The sequence below is a fragment of the Grampus griseus genome (genome assembly GCF_964374135.1).
Source record: "Grampus griseus genome assembly, chromosome: 16".
Lineage (NCBI taxonomy): Eukaryota > Metazoa > Chordata > Mammalia > Artiodactyla > Delphinidae > Grampus > Grampus griseus.
The window spans coordinates 6,910,166-6,937,349 of NC_139010.1; the positions used below are offsets into that span (position 1 = coordinate 6,910,166).

The following is a 27,184-nucleotide window of genomic DNA, read 5'->3' on the forward strand; positions in this document are numbered from 1 at the left end:
GGCCACATGTGGCTACTTAAATGAAGTAACATTCAATAAAATTAAAAATTCCATTTCTCAGCTGCACAATCCCCATTTCAAGTATTTAATAGCTACACGTGGCCAGTGCCTGCTGTCCTGGATGGCAGATACGGGATAATTCCATCACTGCAGAAAGTTCTATTAGACAGTGCTGGTCAAGATACGTGAACCTTTATATGAATTAGATGGTGAGAATCCAAATCTTGTATCAGAAAGTGTCTAGTATCTCAAAGTAACCAATGCTTTCTTGTACTGCATGTGTCTGTTATAAAGTTTAGCTGAATCCTTCCTGTTCTTGTTACTCCATATGCAAAATCTTGGATACACAGACATAGTAACACGGAGAATGCATTCACTTTACATAACTTCAATATTCAGACTTAATGAATTTTTAGGCAAGATTGGACTGACCCACAAGCAGGGCAAGCCTTCTGGCAGAGCACCAGAAAGACAAAAGAAAAAAGAGCAAATCGCTGGGAGCTGCCTACATAGAGCCAAAGGGTCCCCCTGACTGGCCCAAAGAGCAGGGAACAGGCGGTAGCAAAGGGACAATCATAGCATGAAGATATGCTACTGCCATGTGAACCACAACTTCCTGCAAGCAATCCTACCATATAGATACGCTCTCAGAGACCTAGGCAGAAATGATGTACTCAAAAATCAAAGAAGTATGGACATTTAAAGTTAAAAGACTTTGGGACTTCCTTGGTGGCATAGTGGTTAAGAATCCGCCTGCCAATGCAGGGGACACGGGTTCGAGCCCTGGTCCAGGAAGATCCCACATGCTGTGGAACAACTAAGCCTGCGCACCACAACTAGTGAGCCCAAGTGCCACAACTACTGAAGCCCGCGCGCCTACAGCCCGTGCTCCACAACAAGAGAAGCCACCGCAGTAAGAAGCCCGTGCACTGTAATGAAGAGTAGTCCCCGCTTGCTGCAACTAGAGAAAGCCCGCATGCAGCAACAAAGATCCAACGCAGCCAAAAATAAAATTAATTAATTAATTTAAAATAAATAAATAAAGTTAAAAGACTTTGTAAAAACTCTAGTCCATGGGACTTCCCTGGCGGTCCAGTGGTTAGGACTCAGCGCTTTCACTGCCTTGGCCCCAGGTTCAATCCCTGGTCGGGGAACTAAGATTCCACAACCCATGTGGAGTGGCCACAAAAAAAAAAAAAAAAAAAAAAACTCTAGTCCAGTAATATCCTTTGCCTGGGAGGAAACTGAGCCCAGAGATATTAAGAGAATGAATCTTCTATTCATACAGGAAATATAGTTTATTATTTATGAGTGTTGACTCTGTAGCCAGACTGCCTGGAATCAAAGCTGAGTTGTAGACTTACTAGGCTAACTTGGGAAAGGTAGTGAAAACCAGCTGCAAAAAAGGAATGATAACAGGACCCATAACACAAGGTTACATGAAGACTAAATGAGTGAAAGTGAGACTAACTGTATAATATATTGCTCAAACTGGGAACCCTTTTGAGAGTGAAAGGCAGCGTTATTAATAATTATGTTGGCAAAACACACGTTAATGAGGGTCTTTTTGGACAAACCACCACGGATGGTCACCCGTGTTAATATCTGTAAAGTCCTTAGGATGGTGCCGGCGTGAATTAAGAGCTGTGTGTTTATTATAATTATGTTTACAACTTGGGATAATTAGAGAATTCAGCACAGATTATATAATGGAATTCAACAGAAAAGTGGATTCCTTTCACAGAAATTTGCTTTACAATCAGCTTTCCCAGAATGAATCTATTCTATTATTTTTCATACCTTTACTTTTTAATTTATTTTTTTAAAAGTCTCATTGAATTTGTTACAATATTGCTTCTGTTTTATGTTTTGTTTTTTTTGGCCACGAGTCACGTGGGATCTTAGCTCCCCAACCAGGGATCGAACGTGCACCCCCTGCATTGGGAGGTGAAGTCTCAACCACTGGACCGCCAGGAAAGTTCCGCATCTATGCTATTAAGGAAGAGCTACCTTCAGGGGTCTTGTCACCGTGGTAAAATATAACTGCTCATTTCCTTAGAAGTAAACGTTCTTGCCTAGGGAAGCCAAATCTTCATTACTATGCCTCAAATTTCCTGGTGGAATAAGCCAGGTTTAATCCATGCTCATCACACAGCTTAGTTTTGATACACTCAGCAAATATCAGTGACGACACCAAGCACCCAACAATTACACAACAGTTATCCCGCTGTTTGCAAAATCAAATCACAGAAGCCCGCACCTCCAGGAAGCCCGCTGTCTTTGCTCTGCTCTGCCGGCTCATTCTTTTGGTTGGATACCACCACCTTGGAAGTATTAATTGATTCTAACAGGGAGACAAATTCCAGGAAGTTGGATTCATTTGGTATTTGTCCTTCCTTGGCCTCCAGGTCAGATTTGGAAGTTGGCATTGTTTGCTCTTTATCGTTAATAACTTCTGCGGAACTTTTGCTCAAGAAGACGTCTGTCCCGCTGTCTACGCTGAGGACTTGGGAGTGTCTCTTTTCCTGGCTGGTTCTACAAGATGATGGGTCAAGGTTAGCCTGGACTTCCATGCCCCCCTCAGACTCGGAGACCACATCAGGCGTGGGTGGCGGGGTTGTACAGGGGTCTCCTGGGGAAGGACTGTGGTCCTGTGTGGCATCGCCCCCGTCCCCAGATTCATAGCCAGAACATGGATTGGAAGACGCCTCCACCATCAATCTCTCTGGCGTCCTGTCACTTCCATTGCCTTCAGGACACACCATGCCTCCTCCTCCACCCTCAGACAGCTCAAGGGTGATGATGGGAATTCTCATCTGTTTCTCAGGACCAGCGGCCCCTGGGGGAACTGGCTCGGCATCACACGTGAAGCCGGTTGCCTCAGTACCAACCACCTTCAGGTGAAGAGAACTTTCCAAGTCTGTCATGGAGTTGGGGGTACTGCTCATGGTGATGACAATCTTAATGGGCTCGTGCAGACTCAGCAGGTCTCCAGGTTGAGAAGTATCTATAAGAGTGACAGCGACCTCATTATCTGAGTCATCCACCTCCTGGTTCAAGGGTGGGTCCACCTGCTGGGAAACCTGCTCCCGCCCAGGTTTGGCAATGACGGTGTTACACTGAGGGCAGCTACTGCTCAGGCTGTCCTGAGGTGACTTGCTTTGCAACTGTTCCCTGATGGAGGCAAAATTCCCAAGTTCTGGGATCGGGACGGAATTCTCACTCCCCCAAGGCTGGAAAGAAACATCTGTCTCCAGTAAGTCGTATTGAGACAAAGACAGGTAGGGCACCTTCTTCACGGCTTCTTTGTCCACCAAGCCACCCTCGGATCTGTGGCAGAAGGGGGACTGCCCCTGGCCCCCTTTTTCCTTCCCTTTATCACTGATGCAAGTTTCTGCCACGACTGGTTTCACTGGTATTGCTGACGTGGTCATGGTTTCCGGCACATGCCCTTTAGAAGCAGGTAAGCGTTCCGTTTTCATCCCAGGTGATGTAGATGACACTGGTGCTACGGGCTGGTCATCTGACACAATGACACCTGAAATCAACAACAACAGCAACTCGATTCACATCCAGAATGGATGAATAATGTCATGGAGCAAGACCAAATAATAACAAACTAAAAATAACACCAGCAACAAATGTGATTAGATGCTTAGTCTAAAAATAGCTCCTCCGCTGTGAAATTGTTCCTGAAATCTCTATATTTAAAAAATAATTCAGGCTTGTAGCTTTCCCTCTTTTGTGGGCTTGGGAGGCAGACTAGTATGATTTAAACAACATATTTGCAATCAGAAAGGTCCTGGCTCTGCTATTCACTAGCTACGTTATATTGGGCAAGTTATTTAATCCTTCTAAACCAAGGCAGGGAGGGTCCAAAATATTGATATATAAGGCTTGACAAGCAAAAGCAGCTTGGATTTTATGCTAAGAATAATGTGAACTCAGCAGAAGTTTTTCAATGCAGGGAAAGGAAGGGGTTCATTCTGGCCTCCAAAAGTTCTTTTCTAAGCCTTCTGAAGACAATCAAAAGACAATAAAATGGGAGGAGGAACCAAGATGGCGGAGTAGAAGGACGTGCTCTCACTCCCTCTTACAAGAGCACCAGAATCACAACTAGCTGCTGGACAATCATCGACAGGAAGACACTGGAACTCACCAAAAAAGATACCCGACATCCAAAGACAAAGGAGAAGCCACAATGAGACGGTAGGAGGGGCGAAATCACAATAAAATCAAATCCAATAACTGCTGGGTGGGTGACTCACAAACTGGCTCACAAACACTCACAAACACTTATACCAAAGAAGTCCACCCACTGGAGTGAAGGTTCTGAGCCCCACGTCAGGCTTCACAACCTGGGGGCCCGGCAACGGGAGGAGGAATTCCTAGAGAATCAGACTTTGAAGGCTAGTGGGAATTGATTGCAGGACTTCGACAGGACTGGTGGAAACAGAGACCCCATTCTTGGAGGGAACACACAAAGTAGTGTGTGCATCAGGACCCAGGGGAAGGAGCAGTGACCCCATAGGAGACTGAACCAGACCTACCTGCTAGTGCTGGAGGGTCTCCTGCAGAGGCGGGGGGTGGCTCTGTTTCACCATGGGGACAAGGACAGTGGCAGCAGAACTTCTGGGAGGTACTCCTTGGCGAGAGCCCTCCCAGAGTCTGTCATTAGCCCCACCAAAGAGCTCAGGTAGGTTCCAGTGTTGGGTTGCCTCAGGCAAAACAACCAATAGGGAGGGAACCCAGCCCCACCCATCAACAGTCAAGTGGATTAAAGTTTTACTGAGCTCTGCCCACCACAGCAACAGTCAGCTCTACCCACCACCAGAGCCTCTTAGATAGCCTCATCCACCAGAGGGCAGACAGCAGAAGCAAGAAAAACTACAGTCCTGCAGCCTGTGGAACAAAAACCACATTCACAGAAAGATAGACAAGATGAAAGGCAGAGGGCTATGTACCAGATGAAGGAACAAGATAAAACCCCAGAGAAACAACTAAATGAAGTGGAGATAGGCAACCTTCCAGAAAAAGAATTCAGAATAATGATAGTGAAGATGATCCAGGACCTCGGAAAAACAATGGAGGCAAAGATCGAGAAGATGCAAGAAATGTTTAACAAAGACCTAGAAGAATTAAAGAACAAACACCTAGAAGAATTAAAGAACAAACAAACAGAGATGAACAATACAATAACTGAAATGAAAAATACACTAGAAGGAATCAATAGCAGAATAACTGAGGCAGAAGAACGGATAAGTGACCTGGAAGACAGAATGGTGGAATTCACTGCTGCGGAACAGAATAAAGAAAAAAGAATGAAAAGAAATGAAGACAGCCTAAGAGACCTCTGGGACATTAAATGCAACAACATTTGCATTATAGGGGTCCCAGAAGGAGAAGAGAGAGAGAAAGGACCTGAGAAAATATTTGAAGAGATTATAGTAAAAAATTCCCTAACATGGGAAAGGAAATAGCCACCCAAGTCCAGGAAGAGCAGAGAGTCCCATACAGGATAAAACCAAGGAGAAACACGCCAAGACACATATTAATAAGACTGGCAAAAATTAAAGACAAAGAAATTACTGAAAGCAGCAAGGGAAAAACGACAAATAACATACAAGGAACTCCCATAAGGTTAACAGCTGATTTCCCAGCAGAAACTCTACAAGCCAGAAGGGAGTGGCATGATATACTTAAAGTGATGAAAGGGAAGAACCTACAACCAAGATTACTCTACCCAGCAAGGATCTCATTCAGATTCGATGGTGAAATCAAAAGCTTTACAGACAAGCAAAAGCTAAGAGAATTCAGCACCACCAAACCAGCTCTACAACAAATGTTAAAGGAACTTCTCTAAGTGCGAAACACAAGAGAAGAAACGAACCTACAAAAACAAACCCAAAACAATTAAGAAAATGGTAACAGGAACATACATATCGATAATTACCTTAAACGTGAATGGATTAAATGCTCCAACCAAAAGACACATGCTTGCTGAATGGATACAAAAACAAGACCCATATAGATGCTGTCTACAAGAGATCCATTTCAGACCTAGGGACACATACAGACTGAAAGTAAGGGGATGGAAAAAGATATTCCATGCAAATGGAAATCAAAAGGAAGCTGGAGTAGCTATACTCATATCAGATAAAATAGACTTTAAAATAAAGAATGTTACAAGAGACAAGGAAGGACACTACATAATGATTAAGGGATCAATCCAAGAAGAAGATATAACTATTATAAATATATATGCACCCAACATAGGAGCACCTCAATACATAAGGCAACTGCTAATAGCTATAAAGGAGGAAATCGACAGTAACACAATAATAGTGGGGGACTTGAACACCTCACTTACACCAATGGACAGATCATCCAAAATGAAAATAAATAAGGAAACAAGTTTTAAAAGACACAATAGACCAGATAGATTTAATTGATATTTGTAGGACATTCCATCCAAAAACAGCAGATTACACTTTCTTCTCAAATGCGCACGGAACATTCTCCAGGATATATCACACCTTGGGTCACAAATCAAGCCTCAGTAAATTTAAGAAAATCGAAATCATATCAAGCATCTTTTCTGACACAACACTATGAGAGTAGAAATGAATTACAGGGAAAAAAACGTAAAAAACACAAACACATGGAGGCTAAACAATACGCTACTAAATAACCAAGAGATCACTGAAGAAATCAAAGAGGAAATCAAAAAATACCTAGAGAAAAATGACAATGAAAACACGATGATCCAAACCCTATGGGATGCAACAAAAGCAGTTTTAAGAGGGAAGTTTATAGCTATACAAGCCTATCTAAAGAAACAAGAAAAATCTCAAGTAATCAATCTAACCCTACACCTAAAGGAAAGAGAAAGAAGAACAAACACCCAAAGTTAGCAGAAGAAAAGAAATCATAAAGATCAGAGCAGAAATAAATGAAATAGAAACAAAGAAAACAATAGCAAAGATCAATACAACTAAAAACTGGTTCTTTGAGAAGATAAACAAAATTGATAAACCATTAGGCAGACTCATCAAGAAAAAGAGGGAGAGGACTCAAATCAATAAAATTAGAAACGAAAAAGAAGTTACAACAGACACCGCAGAAATACAAAGCATCCTAAGAGACAACTACAAGCAGCTCTATGGCAATAAAATGGACAACCTGGAAGACATGGACAAATTCTTAGAAAGGTATAACCTTCCAAGACTGAACCAGGAAGAAATAGAAAATATGAAAAGACCAATCACAAGTACTGAAATAGAAACTGTGATTAAAAATCTTCCAACAAACAAAAGGCCAGGACCAGATGGCTTCACAGGTGAATTCTATCAAACATTTAGAGAAGAGCTATCACCTATCCTTCTCAAACTCTTCCAAAAAATTGCAGAGGAGAGAACACTCCCAAACTCATTCTCTGAGGGCACCATCACCCTGATAACAAAACCAGACAAAGATACTACAAAAAAAGAAAACTACAAACCAATATCACTGATAAATATAGATGCAAAAATCCTCAACAAAATACTAGCAAACAGAATCCAACAACACGTTAAAAGGATCATACACCACAATCAAGTGGGATTTATCCCAGGGATGCAAGGATTCTTCAATATATGCAAATCAATCAATGTGATACACCATATTAACAAATTGAAGAATAAAAACCATATATGATCATCTCAATAGATGCAGAAAAAGCTTTTGACAAAATTCATCACCCATTTAATGATAAAAACTCTCCAGAAAGTGGGCACAGAGGGAACCTACCTCAACATAATAAAGGCCATATACGACAAACCCACAGCAAACATCATTCTCAACAGTGAAAAACTGAAAGCATTTCCTCTAAGATCAGGAAGAAGACAAAGATGTCCACTCTCGCCACTCTTATTCAACATAGTTTTGGAAGTCCTAGCCACGGCAATCAGAGAAGAAAAAAAAAGGAATACAAATTGGAAAAGAAGAAGTAAAACTGTCACTGTTTGCAGATGACGTGATACTATACATAGAGAATCCTAAAAATGCCACCAGAAAACTACTAGAGCTAATCAATGAATTTGGTAAAGTAGCAGGATACAAAATTAATGCACATTCCTATACACTAATGATGAAAAATCTGAAAGAGAAATTATGGAAACACTCCCATTTACCATTGCAACAAAAAGAATAAAATACTTAGGAATAAACCTACCTAGGGAGACAAAAGACCTGTGTGCAGAAAACTATAAGACACTGATGAAAGAAATTAAAGATGATACCAACAGATGGACTGATATACCATGTTCTTGGACTGGAAGAATCAATATTGTGAAAATGACTATACTACCCAAAGCAATCTACAGATTCAAAGCAATTCCTATCAAATTACCAATTGCATTTTTTACGGAACTAGAACAAATCATCTTAAAATTTGTATGGAGACACAAAAGACCCCGAATAGCCAAAGCAGTCTTGAGGGAAAAAAACGGAGCTGGAGGTATCAGACTCCCTGACTTCAGACTATACTACAAAGCTACAGTAATCAAGACAATATGGTACTGGCACAAAAACAGAAACACAGATCAATGGAACAAGATAGAAAACCCAGAGATAAACCCACGCACCTATGGTCAACTAATCTATGACAAAGGAGACAAAGATATACAATGGAGAAAGGACAGCCTCTTCAATAAGTGGTGCTGGGTAAACTGGACAGCTACATGTAAAAGAATGAAATTAGAACACTTCCTAACACCATACACAAAAATAAACTCAAAATGGATTAAAGACCTAAATGTAAGACCAGACACTATAAAACTCTTAGAGGAAAACATAGGAAGAACACTCTGACATAAATCACAGCAAGATCTTTTTTGATCCACTTCCTAGAGTAATGGAAATAAAAACAAAAATAAACAAATGGGACCTAATGAAATTTCAAAGCTTTTGCACAGCAAAGGAAACCATAAACAAGCCTAAAAGACAACCCTCAGAATGGGAGAAAATATTTGCAAACGAATCAATGGACAAAGGATTAATCTCCAAAATATATAAATAGCTCATGCAGCTCAATATTAAAAAAACAAAGAACCCAATCCAAAAATGGGCAGAAGACCTAAATAGACATTTCTCCAAAGAAGACATACAGATGGCCAAGAAGCACATGAAAAGATGCTCAACATCACTAATTATTAGAGAAATGCAAATCAAAACTACAATGAGGTATCACCTCACACCAGTTAGAATGGGCATCAGCAGAAAATCTACAAACAACAAATGCTGGAGAGGCTGTGGAGGAAAGGGAACCCTCTTGTACTGTTGGTGGGAATGTAAATTGATACAGCCACTATGGAGAACAGTATGGAGGTTCCTTAGAAAACTAAAAATAGAACTACCATATGATCCAGCAATCCCACTACTGGGCATATACCCAGAGAAAACCGTAATTCAAAAAGACACATGCACCCCAATGTTCGTTGCAGCACTATTTACAATAGCCAGGTCATGGAAGCAGCCTAAATGCCCATCAAAAGACGAATGGATAAAGAAGTTGTGGTACATATATACAATGGAATATTACTCAGCCATAAAAAGGAACGAAATTGAGTCAGTTATAGAGACATGGACAGATCTAGAGACTGTCATACAGAGTGAAGTGAAGTAAGTCAGAAAGAGAAAAACAAATATCGTATATTAACGCATGTATTTGGAACCTAGAAAAATGGTACAGATGAGCCGGTTTGCGGGGCAGAAGTTGAGACACAGATGTAGAGAACAAACGTATGGACACCAAGGGGAGAAAACCGCAGTGGGGTGGGGATGGTGGTGTGCTGAATTGGGCGATTGGGATTGACATGTATACACTGATGTGTATAAAACTGATGACTGATAAGAACCTGCAGTACAAACAAACAAACAAAAACTAATACTAAACTTTCTTTGTATTATTTGTACGGAAATATGTTAATATAAATGTTTCAGACATTACATGAAATTTCTAAAAATCTTGTATGTTCTGGTATAATGTTATAAGTCATAATTCTAGTTATTACTTTAAAATATATCTCAGAAATAACTAAAAAAAAAAGACAATAAAATGAAATCTTAGTAAAAAAGTAGAACAAATATCTGTGGTGAGAGGGTTAAAAGAAAATTTCAGGAACAAAATTTGTAACTTGACAGAAATGCATATACACAGAATGCAATGTCATTTCCTCTGTCATTTTTCAGTGTAAGTACTATAATAAAAAGTATACTGTGTCGATGATGAATTTATCCTATTTTATATCTGCTATTATGAGCTGTATGAAAGGAGTCACAGACTGCAGAAAGGACAATGAAATATAATCAATACAATATCACAGTCTGAACGTAGACATGACATACAAGTTCTGATAAGAAATAATGAAAATGAAGAGCTAAAGGAATGAAGGTAAAACATAACTGCAATCTTGGGTACAGTTCTAATTCTGAATGAATTCACTGGCATTCTGCTCTATGAAAATTATTTTTTGTTTCACTGAAGATAATGCTGTGAAAAAATATTAAACGATGAGAATAAGCACTCTACCTTTGAGATCTTCCACTGTTTCCTGTTCTGGCAGCTCCTAAATAAAGAACAAAAATCAATCAATATAAAAAAAAAATCAATCAATATGACTCAGCTCCCTGCCCACTTCCAGGCAGTCAGCAGCCACTGTTTCTCTCAATGGCACATGGGAAAGACACAACAGAGTGTCCACTTAGAAAACGGGTAGCAAAGATGGACACAAAAATATCTAGAGTGTAGACATCCAACCAAGCCCACGGTGCTGTGAGAAAAGGGAGTTTGGTAATTAAGAAAGTAAGGAGAAAAAATAATGGGCTACTTCAGACTATAGTGAATAGAGCCCAAGAAAGTGAATCTAGAATAAAGGTGATTTAAGTATGATTTCATGTGGAGTGGTGGAGTGGATTCCAGGGGAAGGCATTGCAAATACGATGATTGAGATGAATGACAGACAGGACCAGGGAGAGGGCAGTGAAGGTGAGCTTATGGGTTCTTCTGGCCGTGGTGCAGTCTCGGCAGGGCAGGCAGACTGCAGAGAAGGCCGGTGGGTGTGCTTGGAACGGGTGACTGGGTGTTTATCTCATGGTCCATGTGCTCCCCTCAGGTCATTGCCACCAAGAGGCCAGTATTTACAACCAGTGCACGTAAGTTGCAGTCACCACCATTGCACACTTCCATGATCAACACTCCAGCAGCACGAGGAGAGTGAAACAGAAAACAGACCACTAACCAGGAGCCCAGATGAATGATGAGAGTTTATGCTCTGTCCTCTGGAGCTGCCGTGGACGGGAGGCGTGGAGAGGGTTCGACTGGCCTCTTCCTTTTTGCCGTTGTTAATCCGCCCATTATTGCTAAGCCACCATGAGAAACACAGGGGCAGTGATATTATCAAATAAAACTATGGCTCTTTTGACCTTAGTCCTTAAACAATTTTTTTTCCTTGATTCCACTTTGTCCAATTCATGGTATACACAATGGACTATTACTCAGCCATAAAAAAAGAAAGAAAGAATGCCATTTGCAGCAACATGGATGGACCTGGAGATTATCATACTAAGTAAGTCAGACAGAGAAAGACATACCATATGGTATCACTTATATGTGGAATCTATGATATGACACAAATGAACTCATATACAAAACAGAAACAGACTTAGAAAACAAACTTATGGTTACCAAAGGGGAAAAGGACGGGGAGGGATAAATTAGGAATTTGGGAGTCACATATACACACTACTATGTATAAAAGAGATAGACAACAGGGACCTACTGGATAGCACAGGGAATTATACTCAATATTTTGTAATAACCTATATGGGAAAAGAATCTGAAAAAGTATATATATATATATATATATATATACACACACACACACACACACATACATATACACACATACATATACACACACACACACACATAACTGAATCACTTTGTTGTACACCTGAAACTAACACAACATTGTAAGTCAACTATATTTCAATAAAAAAATATATATGTATAAAAAAGGGGAAGAGTTCACGGTATACAAATTTTATTTTTAAAAGCTAATAAACATTACTTTAAAATAAGACATGCTCTCTTAAGGAACTATCAGAAATAAGACCAAGAATAGTGATGAATGCTCACTTGAGAATTACTCTTAATATTTTAGTTCTATGCAATGTATTACTTTTATATTAACAAACACAAATGTTCTTTCTGAAAATACTCTGGCGTGCACTAAGCATTGAGATGATGAGATAAAAATACTGAAGTGAAATATTTTGCTATGCTAAGCCTAATGCAAATAAATTTCAGAGCATGGTATAAGGTCATATTAAATAGTCAGTTAAACCATCTGGATTATCAACGGTAAGGCAATTATCATAAAATGCCTATCAACTTAGGCATTATTTTTATGCCTAAGTGTATGTTTAAATATAAGAAAAATGTACATATTTGTGTCTGCCTCTCCTGGCATATTTTCACAAACAACTCATACATGAGAAAAATTATTTTAATCAAAATTAAAACCTTTAAATTATGAACTAATGCATTAATGAGAAATGTTACCCTGTATTTTTATGATTGGTTATGTGGTCACTGATGGCCTCTTTGTCTTTATTTGGCTTTTCCTTCTTTCTGGAAGGCCTTTGCTGAATCACTTCTCCTTTATCAAACATGAGGTGTAGGCGATAACTGATCAATTTGATTATTGTGAAGAATATCGTCACTGAGCTGCAGTAAAAAAATACAGTGATGGCATTTGGAGGAAAAGCCTAGAGAAGAGAAAAGAAAGGAAAAAATGTATTTGCTTGTAGGATTACCTCCGGTCTTAAATCTGAAAGTATTTTAAAACTATTTATTGAGCATAAATTGGGCAAGATTTCAAATTTTATTAGTTTTGTAACTTTTCCTGTTCGTAATACCTGAAGAGAAAGAGCTACTACCTTTTTATTTTTTTTTAAAGTCTTTCTTATTTTTCAGGTGCTGGTACTAGCTGCAATGACCAACATGTGATTTGCAGACAGGAACCCCATGGAACAAAAGATACGTTATAGTGAGAGTCTCCAATTTCTACCAGCTCTTTTCTACAGGCTAGTCTGGTCTTCCGTGCATACGGTCTTCAAGGCCAGAGGAGGGCCTTTGAGATGCTGTTTTCTTCAACAAAACACAAACGGCCTTGCAGAGAACAAAGGGAAGGAGAAAGGTTAGTGTAACGCCCCCTTGCTTTCCTCCCTGATTTCCCATTGGGTTAATATCATCAAGCCATGGACTTCTCTAGTGACATGACGTAGGCAGGGGCCATAAGAGGGTGTACTGCCTCTCAAAGGCAGAGGGACATTTCCAAAAGTGGCAAAGGATCTTTGCATGGAGATCATGGTGAAGGTCAGCTCAATTCTGTCCAATCCCCTCAAGAAACAAAATGAATCACTGGGATCCACATAATTGTCCCACTCTGTAGGATACCCCACATCCCTTCCTATTTCTCTCACAGACCGTGGACCATGGCAGGTTCTCTGGTCCTTCCTAAATGAAATTCTTATCTGCTGGGATAGAAATGAATTCCTGAGGGTCCCAAGATGATACTAAGGGCAACCTCAATAAACAGTGAGACCCTTTTAGCAATGCATCTCCCAGAAGGATCTCATAAGTCCAGTAATGATTCCAGTCAGTGCTGCAACCTGGAACACAGCGAGGCTCAGAGGCCACATGGCCCGGCCCCCTGCTGCTCCCATGCAGCCCCGGCACAACCTGCCCTGGTCCTATCTAACAATTTACCATCTGGGTAAGACCGTTCCTAAAACAGAATAGCCAAGCCAAAGCAACAACCAAGAAAGAGGAAACGATCACCTACAGTAAAAGCAGAAGTGAAGAATTTTCACCATCACTGACTTGTTTTCATTTCATGCGGATAAAAGTCCACAAATAAATATGAACTCATAAATAAGTGAATGACAGAATGATTAAATAAGATAAATATCAGATGGATAGAAATATATAAAGTCAGTTCCCCTCCCTGGAAGCAGATAAGTTCCACATTTACACATGTACCTCCTCATGAGAAGTTGTGAAGAACCTCAAGGAATATATAGCCAAGTTGAAGAGAGACAGAAAGGAGAGGCCATTAATAGCCCCCATCACTTTTCCTTAACATGTATGTATATTTCAGGTCTAAAAAAGTGTAGGCTAATAAAAAAGAATGAAATAATGCCATTTACAGCAAAATGGATGGACCTAGAGATTACCATACTAAGCGAAGTAAGTCAGAAAGAGAAACACAAATACCATATGACATCACTTATATGTGGGATCTAAAAAAAAAACTGACACAAATGAACTTATTTACAAAACAGACTCACAGATATAGAGAACAGATTTGTGGCTGCCGGGGAGGAGGGGAGAGGGGGCTGGGGGAGGGAAGGATTGGGAGTTTGGGGTTAGCAGATGCAAACTATTATGTATAGGGTGGATAAACAACAAGGTCCTACTGCAGAGCACAGGAAACTATATTCAGTATCCTGTGATAAACCATACTGGCAAAGAATATAAAAAAGAATGTATGTATATATAACTGAATCACTTTGCTGTACACCAGAAATTAACACAACATTGTAAATCAACCGTGCTTCAATAAAATATAAATTTAAAAAATAATAATATCAATAAATGTAGGCTAAAGCTAGAGAGTAAGTTTGAAGAAACTGATAAAGAAGCAATAAAACCCAGCAAATGCTAAAACCAACATGATGCTGAGTGAAGTAAGTCAGAGAAAGACAAGACAAATACTGTATGATCTCACTTACATGAAATTTATTTAAATATAAGTGAAATACAAATTTATATTAGTTTAAAACAAAAAGAAAAACACCAAACTTATAGAAAAAGAGATCAGATTTGTAGTTACCAGAGATGGGGGGGTGGGAGGAGGGAAACTGAAGGAAGGTGGTGAAAAGGTCTAAACTTACGAGAGTAATAAGTACTAAGGATGCCATGTATATGATGACTATAATTAACATTGCTGTATGATATACAGGAAAGTTGTTAAGAGGGTAGACCCTAATTCATCGCAAGAATTTTTTTCTTCTCTTTGCACTGTATCTATATGAGATGATGGATGTTAACTAAGCCCACGCTTAGCTGTGATAATCATTTCACAATATATGTAAACCAAACCATCAGGATGTCTACCTTAAACTTATACAGTGTCGTGTGTCAATTACTTCTTAGTGAAAGCGGGGAGAAAAAGAAGGCAGATAAAAAAGTTTTTAATAAAAAATAAACCCCAGCAAATGTCTATGAGAATAGATTAGCAAACTGTCATATACAACTTATTTTTGAAAGGAGAATTATTTTATATTATTTTATTTTATTTATTTTCTTATTTTTTGGCTGTGCTAGTGGGATCTTAGTTCCCCGACTAGGGATGGAACCCATGCCCCTTGCACCATAAGCACGGAGTCCTAACCACTGGACCACCAAGGAATTCCCTGTCATATACAAATTATATTCATAAGTTGTTTGAATTATAATGTAGCTTGGGTCTCATAGTATTCCAATTAGTAGGGGTAGCAGGGAAAGTGCTCACTCAATATCCCACGGGCTCTCCTACATTTCCCAGCCTCCCTTGCAGTCAGGCTGGGCCCATGTGCCTACTTTTGGCCAATGGGCCATGAGCAGAAGTGGCCAGTGTCACTACTAAGCCTGAACAATTATGAGCTGGTGCCTCTTCCATGCCACTCTCCTCCTCTTTAGTTGATAATCTCAGAGGCCACGTTTTCCAGATCCATCTACAAGACAATAGAGCTTCCTTCAGCCTGGGCTCCTGGGTGACTCTATGGGACAAGGCCCTTACAGACCCAAGATGGACATGTAATAGAAGCGAGAAATAAACCTTTGATTCACTGAGCCACTGAGATTTGGGGCATGGCAGCTAGCATGGTTTCACCTAAATTAATATTGGGGGGTACCATTTTATGGGGAAGCTTCCATTCAAGATTAGAGATAAAAACCCTAAGGCATTGGGAAAAGAAGGTTAGGGATGAAGGGGGAGAGAGAAAAGATTATATATGGATACTGGGGAAATTCATTTGGGAAAAAACTGACTTGCCACTATTCTCATAAATATGGGCTACAGCATAAGCTTAGTAATGTTGGAATTAAGAGAAGGCAAGAAGCTTGAAGTTGAAGTTGACATGAACATTAGTAACTAGTTTGCAACCCAGGTGAGAAGAGGTCCTGTCTCATCCTCGACGAAGGACCACTTAGCACTTTGTCACACCACTGAAAAGCCCCTACACCGCACCAGACCCTAGTAAGAGATAGACATTTTACTGAAAATTTCCTTGGCGAGAGGAATGGTTTCACAGCACGTGACTCATGGCACATTATTCCTCCCCAAATTCTCTGCTCTCATGATTCCTTTAAAAACCTCTCCCCCTTCAGTAGACCCTCCAAATGGAATCTAGCATCCTCTAAATGTCCCCTTTTTATGCCATATAATTAGAGCTCTGCCCATATTCCCCCAATTCTACATTCCCAGGAACATCACTGAAAATTCCTATCAAGGCCATTTTTCTGCTGACCTCATTATGCTCAGTCAACAAAAGATCTCCAGCTTCTAGAATTTTCTCTCCTATAAGTATGCATGCAAGGAAAGGAAGAGGGTTTAGGAGAAATCTGTCATGAATGAGCAGTTTTAAATTTGTATTTAATTTCGATCCCAGATTTTTCCCCCGATATAAGGTATATTCAGATCTTGAATAGAGGTTTACTTGTTCTAAGGTAAATCACAATTTTTTCTTGTTTACATGAACTTAGCATTTTAACACAACCTTATTAACCATAGGAGGCAACCTTTCTCAGAATTATATTCTGAAAAGGATGATGGATGTTAACAGCAATCTGGCTGTTACTCCCCAACACTCCACTGAAAATGTTCTTGTCAACGTCTCTAAAGACAACAATTTAATCCAATTTTCTCAGCAGCCCTCAACACAGTTCCTCGCTTCTTGAAATGCTCACCTCTTTCTGCTTCTAAGAGGCCACACTCTCCTAGCTTTGTCCCTGCCTCACTCACAGCTCCTCTTTGCCTTACGTCTGAGTCTAGAGCTCCTGGGGCCTCAGCCCTCTTCTCTCTTCCTACACGTTCTCACTCAGTCCCTTGGCAGTCAATGGAATCCCTATATTGATGATTTTCCAATCCATATCTCTGGCTTAGACAGCTTATCTAAGCTCCCCACACCTATATCCAACTACCTAGTCAACATCTCCACTTTCACATCTAAAAGGAAACTCCAAGCTAACATGTCTAAAATTAGGTATTTAGTTTCATGTCCTTTGTCACCAACTGTCCTCTCCTACATACCCTTTCCCACCTCAGTCAACGGTACCCCAAACACTTGCTGCTCAAACCAGGTAACTGGGCATAACCCTTGATTTCATCCTTACTTCTCCACCCCAAAAATGAACATATCACTAAATCTTATCAAACTAGATCCACATTTCTCCATCTTTACTGCCAACATCACCTCTGGGCTGGACCAACAAAATAGCCTCTGAACCTCCCACTTCTATCCTGCTCTTTCTCGAATCTACTCTCCGCCCAGCAGCCAGAGACATTTTTTGACAAAGTAAACTGGCATATCTTTTTAATGTGTTTTTTAACCTGTTTTATACCTCCCAAAATAATTAAATAAACAAAGATGGAGGGAAAAAAACTAAAATTAAACACCCACAGATGAACCTAACCATATAGCAAATGGATAGCATAACAACAAAGACAAATCAAAAATTAGATATAAAAAATTATTAGGGACTTCCCTGGTGGTCCAGTGGGTAAGACTCTGCGCTCCCAATGCAGAGGACCCGGGTTGGATCCCTGGTGAGGGAACTGGAACCCGCATGCATGCCACAACTAAGAGTTTGCATGCCGCAACTAAGAAGTCCGCATGCTGCAACTAAAGATCCCACGTGCCGCAACTAAGAAGTCCACATGCCGCAACGAAGATACTGAAACCAAGACCCAGTGCAGCCAAAATTAATAAATAAATAAAATAAGTATTTTTTAAAAAGGACTTAATCCTATACAAATATTGAATCATTACATCATAAACCATAATCTAATATGATGTTATATGTCAATTATATCTCAATAAAAAAAATTTTTAATAATTAATCCAAGTAACTTTAGAAAACAATACTCTCACAGCACATTATTGCTATATTCTTAAAATAATAATAATAACAAAAACACAAAACAATCTTGGACTTAACCAAAAGATTTTCTTTTGGTAGAGGTATGGGAGTAGTAATTCCTGTGTATATTTTAGGATTGAAAAAATGATATTGTTGGCAACCAGAGTTCTCACTGTGGGAAAAAAGGAGATACAAATGTGGAGCGGGTGAAGGAAAAGAAAAATCCTTTAACTTGGATCAGATTTTAAAGGTTTCAGAACAACTCTCAGTAGGCGACTGCTAGATAGATAGGTAGATATGCTCCCCTAGCTCTGTCTACTGAAAGGACCTAGAAGCAAAGACAACCCCAAAGCAATAAATATAACTACAGCTTCCCCAAATCTTGGATTCCAAATGCCACTTCCCACCAAAAGGATCAGGGCTCCTTAGAGTAATGACTGGTTTTTCCAGGGCTGGAGCAGAAAATGTATAAGCTAAGTGTGGACTAACTTGTTGGGCTAGAAAGCAAGAAAGTGCTCAAAAGCTGATGAGGACATATCCAAAGGACTCAAAAACTGCTGGAAAAAGGTACCACTTGCCAAATTTTGGGTAAACTTAATATCAAAAAGACTGAGGAGAGTTGCAGGATACAAGATGAATGTACAGAAATCTGTTGCTTTTCTATACACTAATAATGAACTATCACAAAGAGAAATTAAGGAAACAATCCCCTTTACAATCACATCAAAAAGAATAAAATACCTAAGAATAAACTTAACCAAGGAGGTGAAAGACCTAGACCCTGGATACTATAAAATATTGATGAAGGAATCTGAAAATGATAAAAAGAAATGGAAAGATATTCTGTGTTCTTGAATTGGAAGAATTCATATTATGAAAATGTCCATACTACCCAAAGCAATCAACAGATTTCATGCAATTCCTATCAAAATACCCATGACATTTTTCACAGAACTAGAACAGATAATCCTAAAATTCATATGGAACCATGAAAACCCCAAATTGCCAAAGCAATCTTGAGAAAAAAGAGCAAAGCTGGAGGTATCACACTCCCTGACTTTAGACTATACTGCAAAACTGCAGTAATCAAAACAGCATGGTACTGGCACAAAAACAGACACATAGATCAATGGAACAGAATAGACAGCCCAGAAGTAAACCTACACACTTGAACTATGACAAAACAGGAAAGAATACACAATGGAGAAAAGACAGTCTCTTCTGCTGAGAAAACTGGACAGCTAAATGTTCTAAGAATGAGATTAGAACATTTCCTCACACCATATGTGAAAATAAACCCCAAATGGGGAGTTCCCTGGTGGGCTAGTGGTTAGGATGCCGGGCTTTCACTGATGTGGCCCAGTTCCATCCTTGGCAGGGGAACTGAGATCCCACAAGCCACATGGTGCAGCCAAAAAATAACAAAACAAAAACAAACAAAAAACTCAAAGTGGATTAAAAACCTAAGTGTAAGACCTGAAACCATAAAATTCCTGGAAGAAAACATATGCAGACCACTCTTTGACATAAATAGTGGCAATATTTTGGGGGTCTGTCTCCTAAGGCAAAAGAAATAAAAGCAAAAATAAACAAATGGGACCAAATTAAACTTAAAGGCTTTTGCACAGCAAAAGAAACCACTGTCAAAACAAAAAGACAACCTACAGGATGGGAGAAAATATTTGCAAACAATGTGACCGACAAGGGGTTAATATCCAAAATATACAAACAGCTCATACAATTCAATATCAAAAAACAAACAAACAATCCAATCAAAAAATGGGCAGAAGACCTAAATAGACACTTTTCCAAAGAAGATATACAGATGGCCAACAGGCACATGAAAAGATGCTCGTCACTGCTACTTATTGGAGAAACACAAATTAAAACCATAAAGAGATTATCACCTCACACCTGTCAGAATGACCATCATCAAAAAGTCCACAAATAACAAATGCTGGAGAGGATGTGGACAAAAAGGGAACTGTTGTACACTGTTGGTGAAAATGTAAATTCATGCATCCACTATGGGAAACAGTATGGAGGTTCCTCAAAAAACTAAAAACAGAACTACCATATGATCCAGCAATTCAATTCCTGGGTATATATCTGAAAAAAACAACTCGAAAAGATACATGCAGTCTAATGTTCATGTCAGCACTGTTTAGAACAGCCAAGATATGGAAGCAATCTAAATGTCCATCGACAGATAAATGAATAAAGAAGATGTGGGGGGTGTGTGTGTGTGTGTGTGTGTGTATAATGGAATATTAGCCATAAAAAAATGAAATTCTGCCATTTGCAATAAGGTAGATGGACCTAGAGTGCACTATGCTTAGTGAAATAAGTCAGACAAAGAAAGACAAATACTGTATATCATTTTATGTGGAATCTGAAAAATAAAACAATGAATGTATAAAGCAAAGCAGAAACAAACTCACAGACACAGAGAACAAACTAGTGGCTACCAGTGGGGAGAGGGAAGGGAAGGAGCAAGTTAAGGGTAGGGGATTAAGAGATACAAACAACTATGTGTAAAATAGATAAGTAACAAGGATATATTGTACGGCATAGGGAATTACAGCCATTATTTTGTAGTAACTTTTAATGGAATATAATCTGTAAAAATACTGAATCACTACGCTGTACACCTGAAACTAAAATAAAATTTTAAATCAGCTATACTTCTATTTTTAAAAATCTGGTTTGGAGATAAATTAAATATTTAAATTAAAAAAAAAGAATGATGATAGGAATGAATAATATCCATTGAATTAAAAAAAAAAAAAAAGAATCTGTGAGACCACACTAACAAACACAACAAAACTACAAGGCGGGGGAAAAGGAGAGCTTTTCTTCACAGAAGAATACCTATGAATAAATAGAAAATCACCATTTTTCAGCCATCATTTTGGTAATTATTTTAGGTAAGCATCATCAATTTTTGGTACAACCACGAGTAAAAATGTTGGGGGAATACAATAACATGTACAGTCTCCAGGTTTCTCCTCCCAGATTATTTGTTAAATACAAGAGGAAATTAGGTACGTTTACAACAGAGAAATCTGGCCAACACCATCTTGACCAATGACCAAACTTATTGGCACTACCAAAGGGGCAATGACATTGGGTGCCTCTGATGTGATACAGGACAAGGACACATCACTTAGATAGTATTCATGCCAAAAAATGCATAATCAGACACCTAATCTCAAGGATACAATTAAAAATCCAAATTGTGGGACATTTCTGCAAAACAACTTTTATTGCCACAAAAGAAAAAAATAAAACTTGAAGAACGTGTTCTAGAATAAAGGACAATTCAGAGACTTGACAACTAAAAGCAATGCATGATCCTCGATTGAATCTTAGATCCAGAAAAACAAAACAAAAAGCTCAGCTACACTGGACATCATTAGCATAACTGGGGAAATCTACATGAGAACTATGTATTAGACAATAGCATTACATCAACATTCATTTTTTGAGTGTGATGATTATGTGGGAGAATGTCCTTCTCCTTAAGAGACACATGATGAAGCTTCTAGGGGGAAAGTGTCTTGATGTTTGCAATTTATTCTCAAATGATTCAGCAAAATTTTAAATGTATAAATATATAAGACAGTGATGTGGCAAATGTGGCAAAACATTAAGAACTGGTGAATCGAAGTGAAGGGTATATGGTATTCATTGTGTTATATTTGCAACTTCTCTGTAGACTAGAAATTTTTGAAAAATAAAAATTGGGGGGCTTCCCTGGTGGCGCGGTGGTTGAGAGTCCGCCTGCCGATGCAGGGGACACAGGTTCGTGCCCAGTCTGGGAAGATCCCACATGCCGCGGAGTGGCTGGGCCCGTGAGCCATGGCCGCTGAGCCTGCACGTCGAGAGCCTGTGCTCCGCAGCGGGAGAGGCCACAACAATGAGAGGCTCGCATACCGCAAAAAAAAGAAAAAATGGGATATAAAAAATAATATCCTACTTCAAACTTGACCAAAAAAGAATTCATCAATGTGTCTTACCATACTGAGACTGAAACTCAAACTCCTTCTCTTGGTCTACCATCTTTGCTTGACAAGCTACTAATCATTCATCAGGTTCCAGATTAGAAGTTATTTCCTTTGTTAAGCCTTCCTAAACACCAAAGCCAGGATAAGGTCTTTACTGTATAGCACCTTGTACTTCCCTTGTAATAACAGTAATCATTGTGTTATTCACGCCTGTTTACCTTTACCTGTTAACTTAATAAGGAGAGATACCAATCTATCTTTTGCCTGTTGTTTTCCCAACATCCAGCCAAACACCTGGCACTCAGTCTGTTGTTGTAGACATAAGTGTTGTCCAACGAATAGGTCCAGTTCTTCCCTGGACACACAGTAGGACTGTACTTCCCCCTTCCCTTGGGTAGATGTGACCATGCAACTTGGCCCAACAAAGATGTCTGAGTGCAAGAGGTATCTGCCGTTTCCAGGTGGGAGCTTCAAGAGCTAGTCCATGCTCTTCACCCTCTCTCTCCATCCACCGTGGTGACTGGCAATGGTCAGGGTAATGGGGTGAGGATGGTGGGGAGCAGAGCCCCTAACTACCCAAACTGGGGGTCCTATCAGCCTAGATACCTACATGCCTGTGAGGAGCAGGATCCCCTGCTAACCATGCTCCCCTTCCCCTCTAACCATGTTGGACACATAATATGAATACAAAAAAAATAAACTTGGTGAAACCAAGGAGATTTTGAGGCTATTTGTTATATCAGCACAAATCAGCATATCCTGACTGATATATAAGTGTTCAAATACTGAATGAAACAATTCAAATAGCCAAATATTAGCATTAGGTTTAAAATCATCTGAAAAACGTAAATATTCTTCAAGGGGACGGGTCAAATAAATCACCCTTTACTCACACAGTGGAATACCATGCTGACCTTAAAAATAACGAAGAAGGGGCTTCCCTGGTGGCGCAGTGGTTGAGCATCTGCCTGCCGATGCAGGGGACACGGGTTCGAGCCCTGGTCTGGGAAGATTCCACATGCCGCGGAGCAACTAGGCCCGTGCGCCACAACGACTGAGCCTGCGCGTCTGGAGCCTGTGCTCCGCAACAAGAGAGGCCCGCGCACCACGATGAAGAGGGGCCCCCGCTCGCCGCAACTAGAGAAAGCCCTCGCACAGAAACGAAGACCCAACACAGCCAAAAATAAATAAATAAATAAATAATTTTTTTAAAAAAATAAATAAATAATGAAGAAAACCTTTATGTAATGCTCTCCAAGAAAAAGTAGAAAAGGTAAAGTGGAAAAAACAAGGATACGTACAGATACGTGGTTGCATACGTATACAACAAAATAGTCAACCGAAAGTTTTGACCAAAGAGCCCATGTGGGATAGATATTAGATTTCAGTGCGACTTCCGGGACAAACCACATCCAGAAACTTCTACACGGGTTATGACAATGAGTGCGATGACCCTAAAATCCCTCACCAAAAGCGAGGATGTAATAGAGTCCAGAATGAGAGGACCTGTGAAAACTGTTGGAGGGGACCATGGCGTTCAGTGAGCCCTGTGTCTCTCTCCCCCATAGTCGAGAGGAAGGCGTCAGTGGGGCCACTCAAAGACTTACTATGGGTCCCCGACAATTTGGGCAGGGAGTCTGATGTCTGGTTCTTCCCAGAAGAGCTAAAAGATAAGAGACTGGCTGGCTAGCTGCTCGGATGGAGGGTTGAAGGAGAAGTTGCTATGTTGGGGTTGACCTGCTCTCCCAGAGTCTGTTTGGGCACAGGATATGTGAGTGTTTGCATGGACCCAGGAGTTCGCTGGATCAGAGGAAAGCTGGGGTGGACCACCACATGCCAAGGAACTATGAAAAGAATAAGCAACCAGGCGGGATAAAGAGGCAGCAGCCCTCCTCCAAGAAACTGTGGGCGGGAGAGCCCTGGAAAAGAGAACTGGGTCTCTGCAGGACACGTGGAAGGACCTCGCCAGAGTGAGTCAGCTGGGACCGTGAGCCACGCTTCAAGGGCCGGGAGCCAGCTTACCACCGTGCCTGTCAACAGAGCACCTTCCTGTTCTTCTATGCCAAAGGCATCAGAACATTAGCCAGTGTGTGAGGGAAAAGAGTGAAAAAAGACCTTGCCATCCTCATACCCCTTCCTGCTTGGATCACCATATGGAAACAGACATTCTGAAATCCCCAGCAAGTCTGTGCTTTGTTACTTAAAGCAACTTAGAAGACTTTGTATTACCTGTGACCTGAAGTCCTGGGGCTTGCACCTTTTTATCTAAGAGTAGAGAAAGAACTCCTCTACAGAGCAAATTGAATGGGACAGTGGATGACAAAGAAGGCTGCTTTGGGATTAAACCTGGCAGCCCCACATCACACTTCCATTCACATGTGTATAAAATGTCACTGGAAGAACACACAAGAGACTGTGTGTGGTGGTTGCCTCTTGAATGAGGTACTAGAGACAAGTGTGAGAGGAAAGTTAACTTTTCCTACATACTTCTTTGCACCTGTTCAGTTTCTGGATCTCCTCAAGCCCATGTGCAAAAAATAGATGGTCCTGTTGTGAAATTACCTGTATTCAATATGGAATGGCCAAGGGGTACCAGCTCCAACTGCCTGGCCTCTAATTCTGGTTAGGTCACGGCTAGCCATGGATCCTGCAGCTTCTTACCCAACCTCTCCACGCCAGTTTCATCAACTATAAAATGGGAATAATGACAGTGCCTCTCTGGGTTACTGTGAGGAAGATATGTTTTAGTTCATGATAAGCTCTTTTTTTTCTTTTTTTTTTTTGCGGTACGCAGGCCTCTCACTGTTGTGGCCTCTCCTGTTGTGAAGCACAGGCTCCGGATGCACAGGCTCAGCGGCCATGGCTCACGGGCCCAGCCGCTCCGCGGCATGTGGGATCTTCCCGGACCGGGGCACGAACCCGCGTCCCCTGCATCGGCAGGCGGACTCTCAACCACTGCGCCACCAGGGAAGCCCCTATGCCAAGCTCTTTTAACAGTGCCAGTCTATCTGTGCTCAGTGAGTGTTGGCTGTTATTATTACCTGTAATAATAATAATGATGATGATGTTAAAGGGGAAAGTCCATCAGAAGAAAAGGAAAAAAATCTGAATACCATTAAGAGCTAGTCCAGTTTTTACTTTCATGGGACGTAGAAAAGAGATTTAGAGTAGATAAAATGGGAATAAAGTTGGGTGGCTCGTAAAAGGAATCATCTGAGAGACCAAATGCTTAAAATCAGAAAACAATAATCACCTGATAAGTATCACCTTCCATATAAAATAAATCCCACCATCCAGCAATCCCACTCCTGGGAATATACCCAGACAAAACTATAATTCAAAAAGACACAGGCACCCCTATGTTCACAGCAGCACTGTTCACAACAGCCAAAACATGAAACAACTATATTTCCGTTTTTTAAAAAAATTTAAGTAAATACATAAATCACACCAAGCCTATTAAATAAAGCATTAGACATTACGATTGGAAAAATAACAGTATATCTAAGGACAGCCGCATCAAAATAAAACTAGTCACTCACTGGGAGAAATTAAGGGAAGAGCCAGTGAGGTCAGAGACATAAATTTAACCACCAGAAAATGAGTCATGAACTTGCAATACTAGAACGGAAAGGAAAGGGGGACAGGGTACTCTTTTTGGAGAGTGCTGGGGAGGCCGACATCCTCGAACAAGGCAGGTACCCGTTCTTTTGTCACAGACACAAAACACAACTGGCTGGCAGACAACCATGTGTCTAAATGGCAGAAGATGAGGAGAGGCAGAAGGAATTTTGCAGGAAGGTGGCGACATCACTCAAGAAAGGCCATATTGAGAAGACTGAAGACGACTGCCCTAGGATGCCCTAGGGAGGGGGACATCCCTAGTACAAGTGCCTCCGCCAGGAAAGCAAAGTCCCCACGGAGCCAAGCCCTTCGTACACACAGTCCAAACAACCAACTGCAGCAGGAAAAATTTAAGACAACCGCATGGGATGGCATTCAGCCCGAGTCTGGAAGCCCACGGCCCGGGGAAGAATGCCTTCAAGCATCCCTAAGCTGCAGCCCTTGCACTGCGAACCCACTCTGTGTCAGACAGATGAGGGAAGGAGGAAGGAAATTCAGACATTCAAGTGGATTATGGGAAAGTGGGGAGCATCGTGCATCTCAATGTGAGAATAACTAAGGTCCCCACAAGTAGAAGGACCAGACAATAAGCTTCTAGGAATCAAAGGAGACAAAGTACAGACCACGTGATTCACCAGCAGAAAAAGCCTGTCTTAGGAAGAAGCTGAATATGAATGCTAGGATTGACCAGGGTGAGAGATACGCTTTGGGGACCAGCAATGTACCAAGCAGTCCAACAAAGCAACAACAATCAAACGGACCAGCCAGGCCTGCTGTGTCAGGTTGTGCAGGTTGCATCCTGCACACGGGCCTCCAGCTGACAGGGTCAAATGGTGGCTGAACTCTAGTCCCCAGGTCCTGAGCCAGGAAAGGGTGTCTTTTTGGACAGACCACCTTTCCATAATTCACATAAACTCATCTTCTATGTTAGAAGCAGGAGTGAAAAAAAGGGTGGCCAAAGACATACAAGACCTAAAGAAAAATAGTTAGGTACCCAAATGGTGAGTGGCCACAGACCGTGACAAAGTCACCGACTAGGTGTGACAATGACAGCTAGTGCGTGCAGAGCACCCACTGTGTATCTATCTGGTGCTACGCGGCCCCATGACAGATAATCCCATTTTATTATAATTATAGCAATTAGAAAGGATGTGGTTCTTATCAAAAGAGTCTCCAAGGCTAAATTAAGAAGCAGAACTGGAAACACAGCAAGTCTGGCTAACAGACAAGAAAATCAGAGGAAGCAAAAAGCTACAGCCGTAAAATAAAGGACAGGTTTTCTGTGTGAAAATCATAGATAACGTTGCCCCACACGGGGCCTTGA

General features: G+C 40.6%; 1 protein-coding gene across 2 annotated transcripts in view; it reads right to left on the minus strand.

The window, feature by feature from the left end:
* Positions 1-27,184, minus strand: part of PCNX2 (pecanex 2) — a gene marked incomplete at its 5' end in the record, with an annotated part of 272,510 nt that overhangs the window by 241,167 nt on the left and 4,159 nt on the right. For both annotated transcript variants that reach the window (XM_082673815.1, XM_082673816.1), the window contains 4 exons: positions 2,261-3,538; positions 10,571-10,607; positions 11,280-11,400; positions 12,605-12,810. In XM_082673815.1, the coding sequence (XP_082529941.1) occupies positions 2,261-3,538; positions 10,571-10,607; positions 11,280-11,400; positions 12,605-12,810 (1,642 nt within the window). The remainder of the gene's footprint in view (positions 1-2,260; positions 3,539-10,570; positions 10,608-11,279; positions 11,401-12,604; positions 12,811-27,184) is intronic.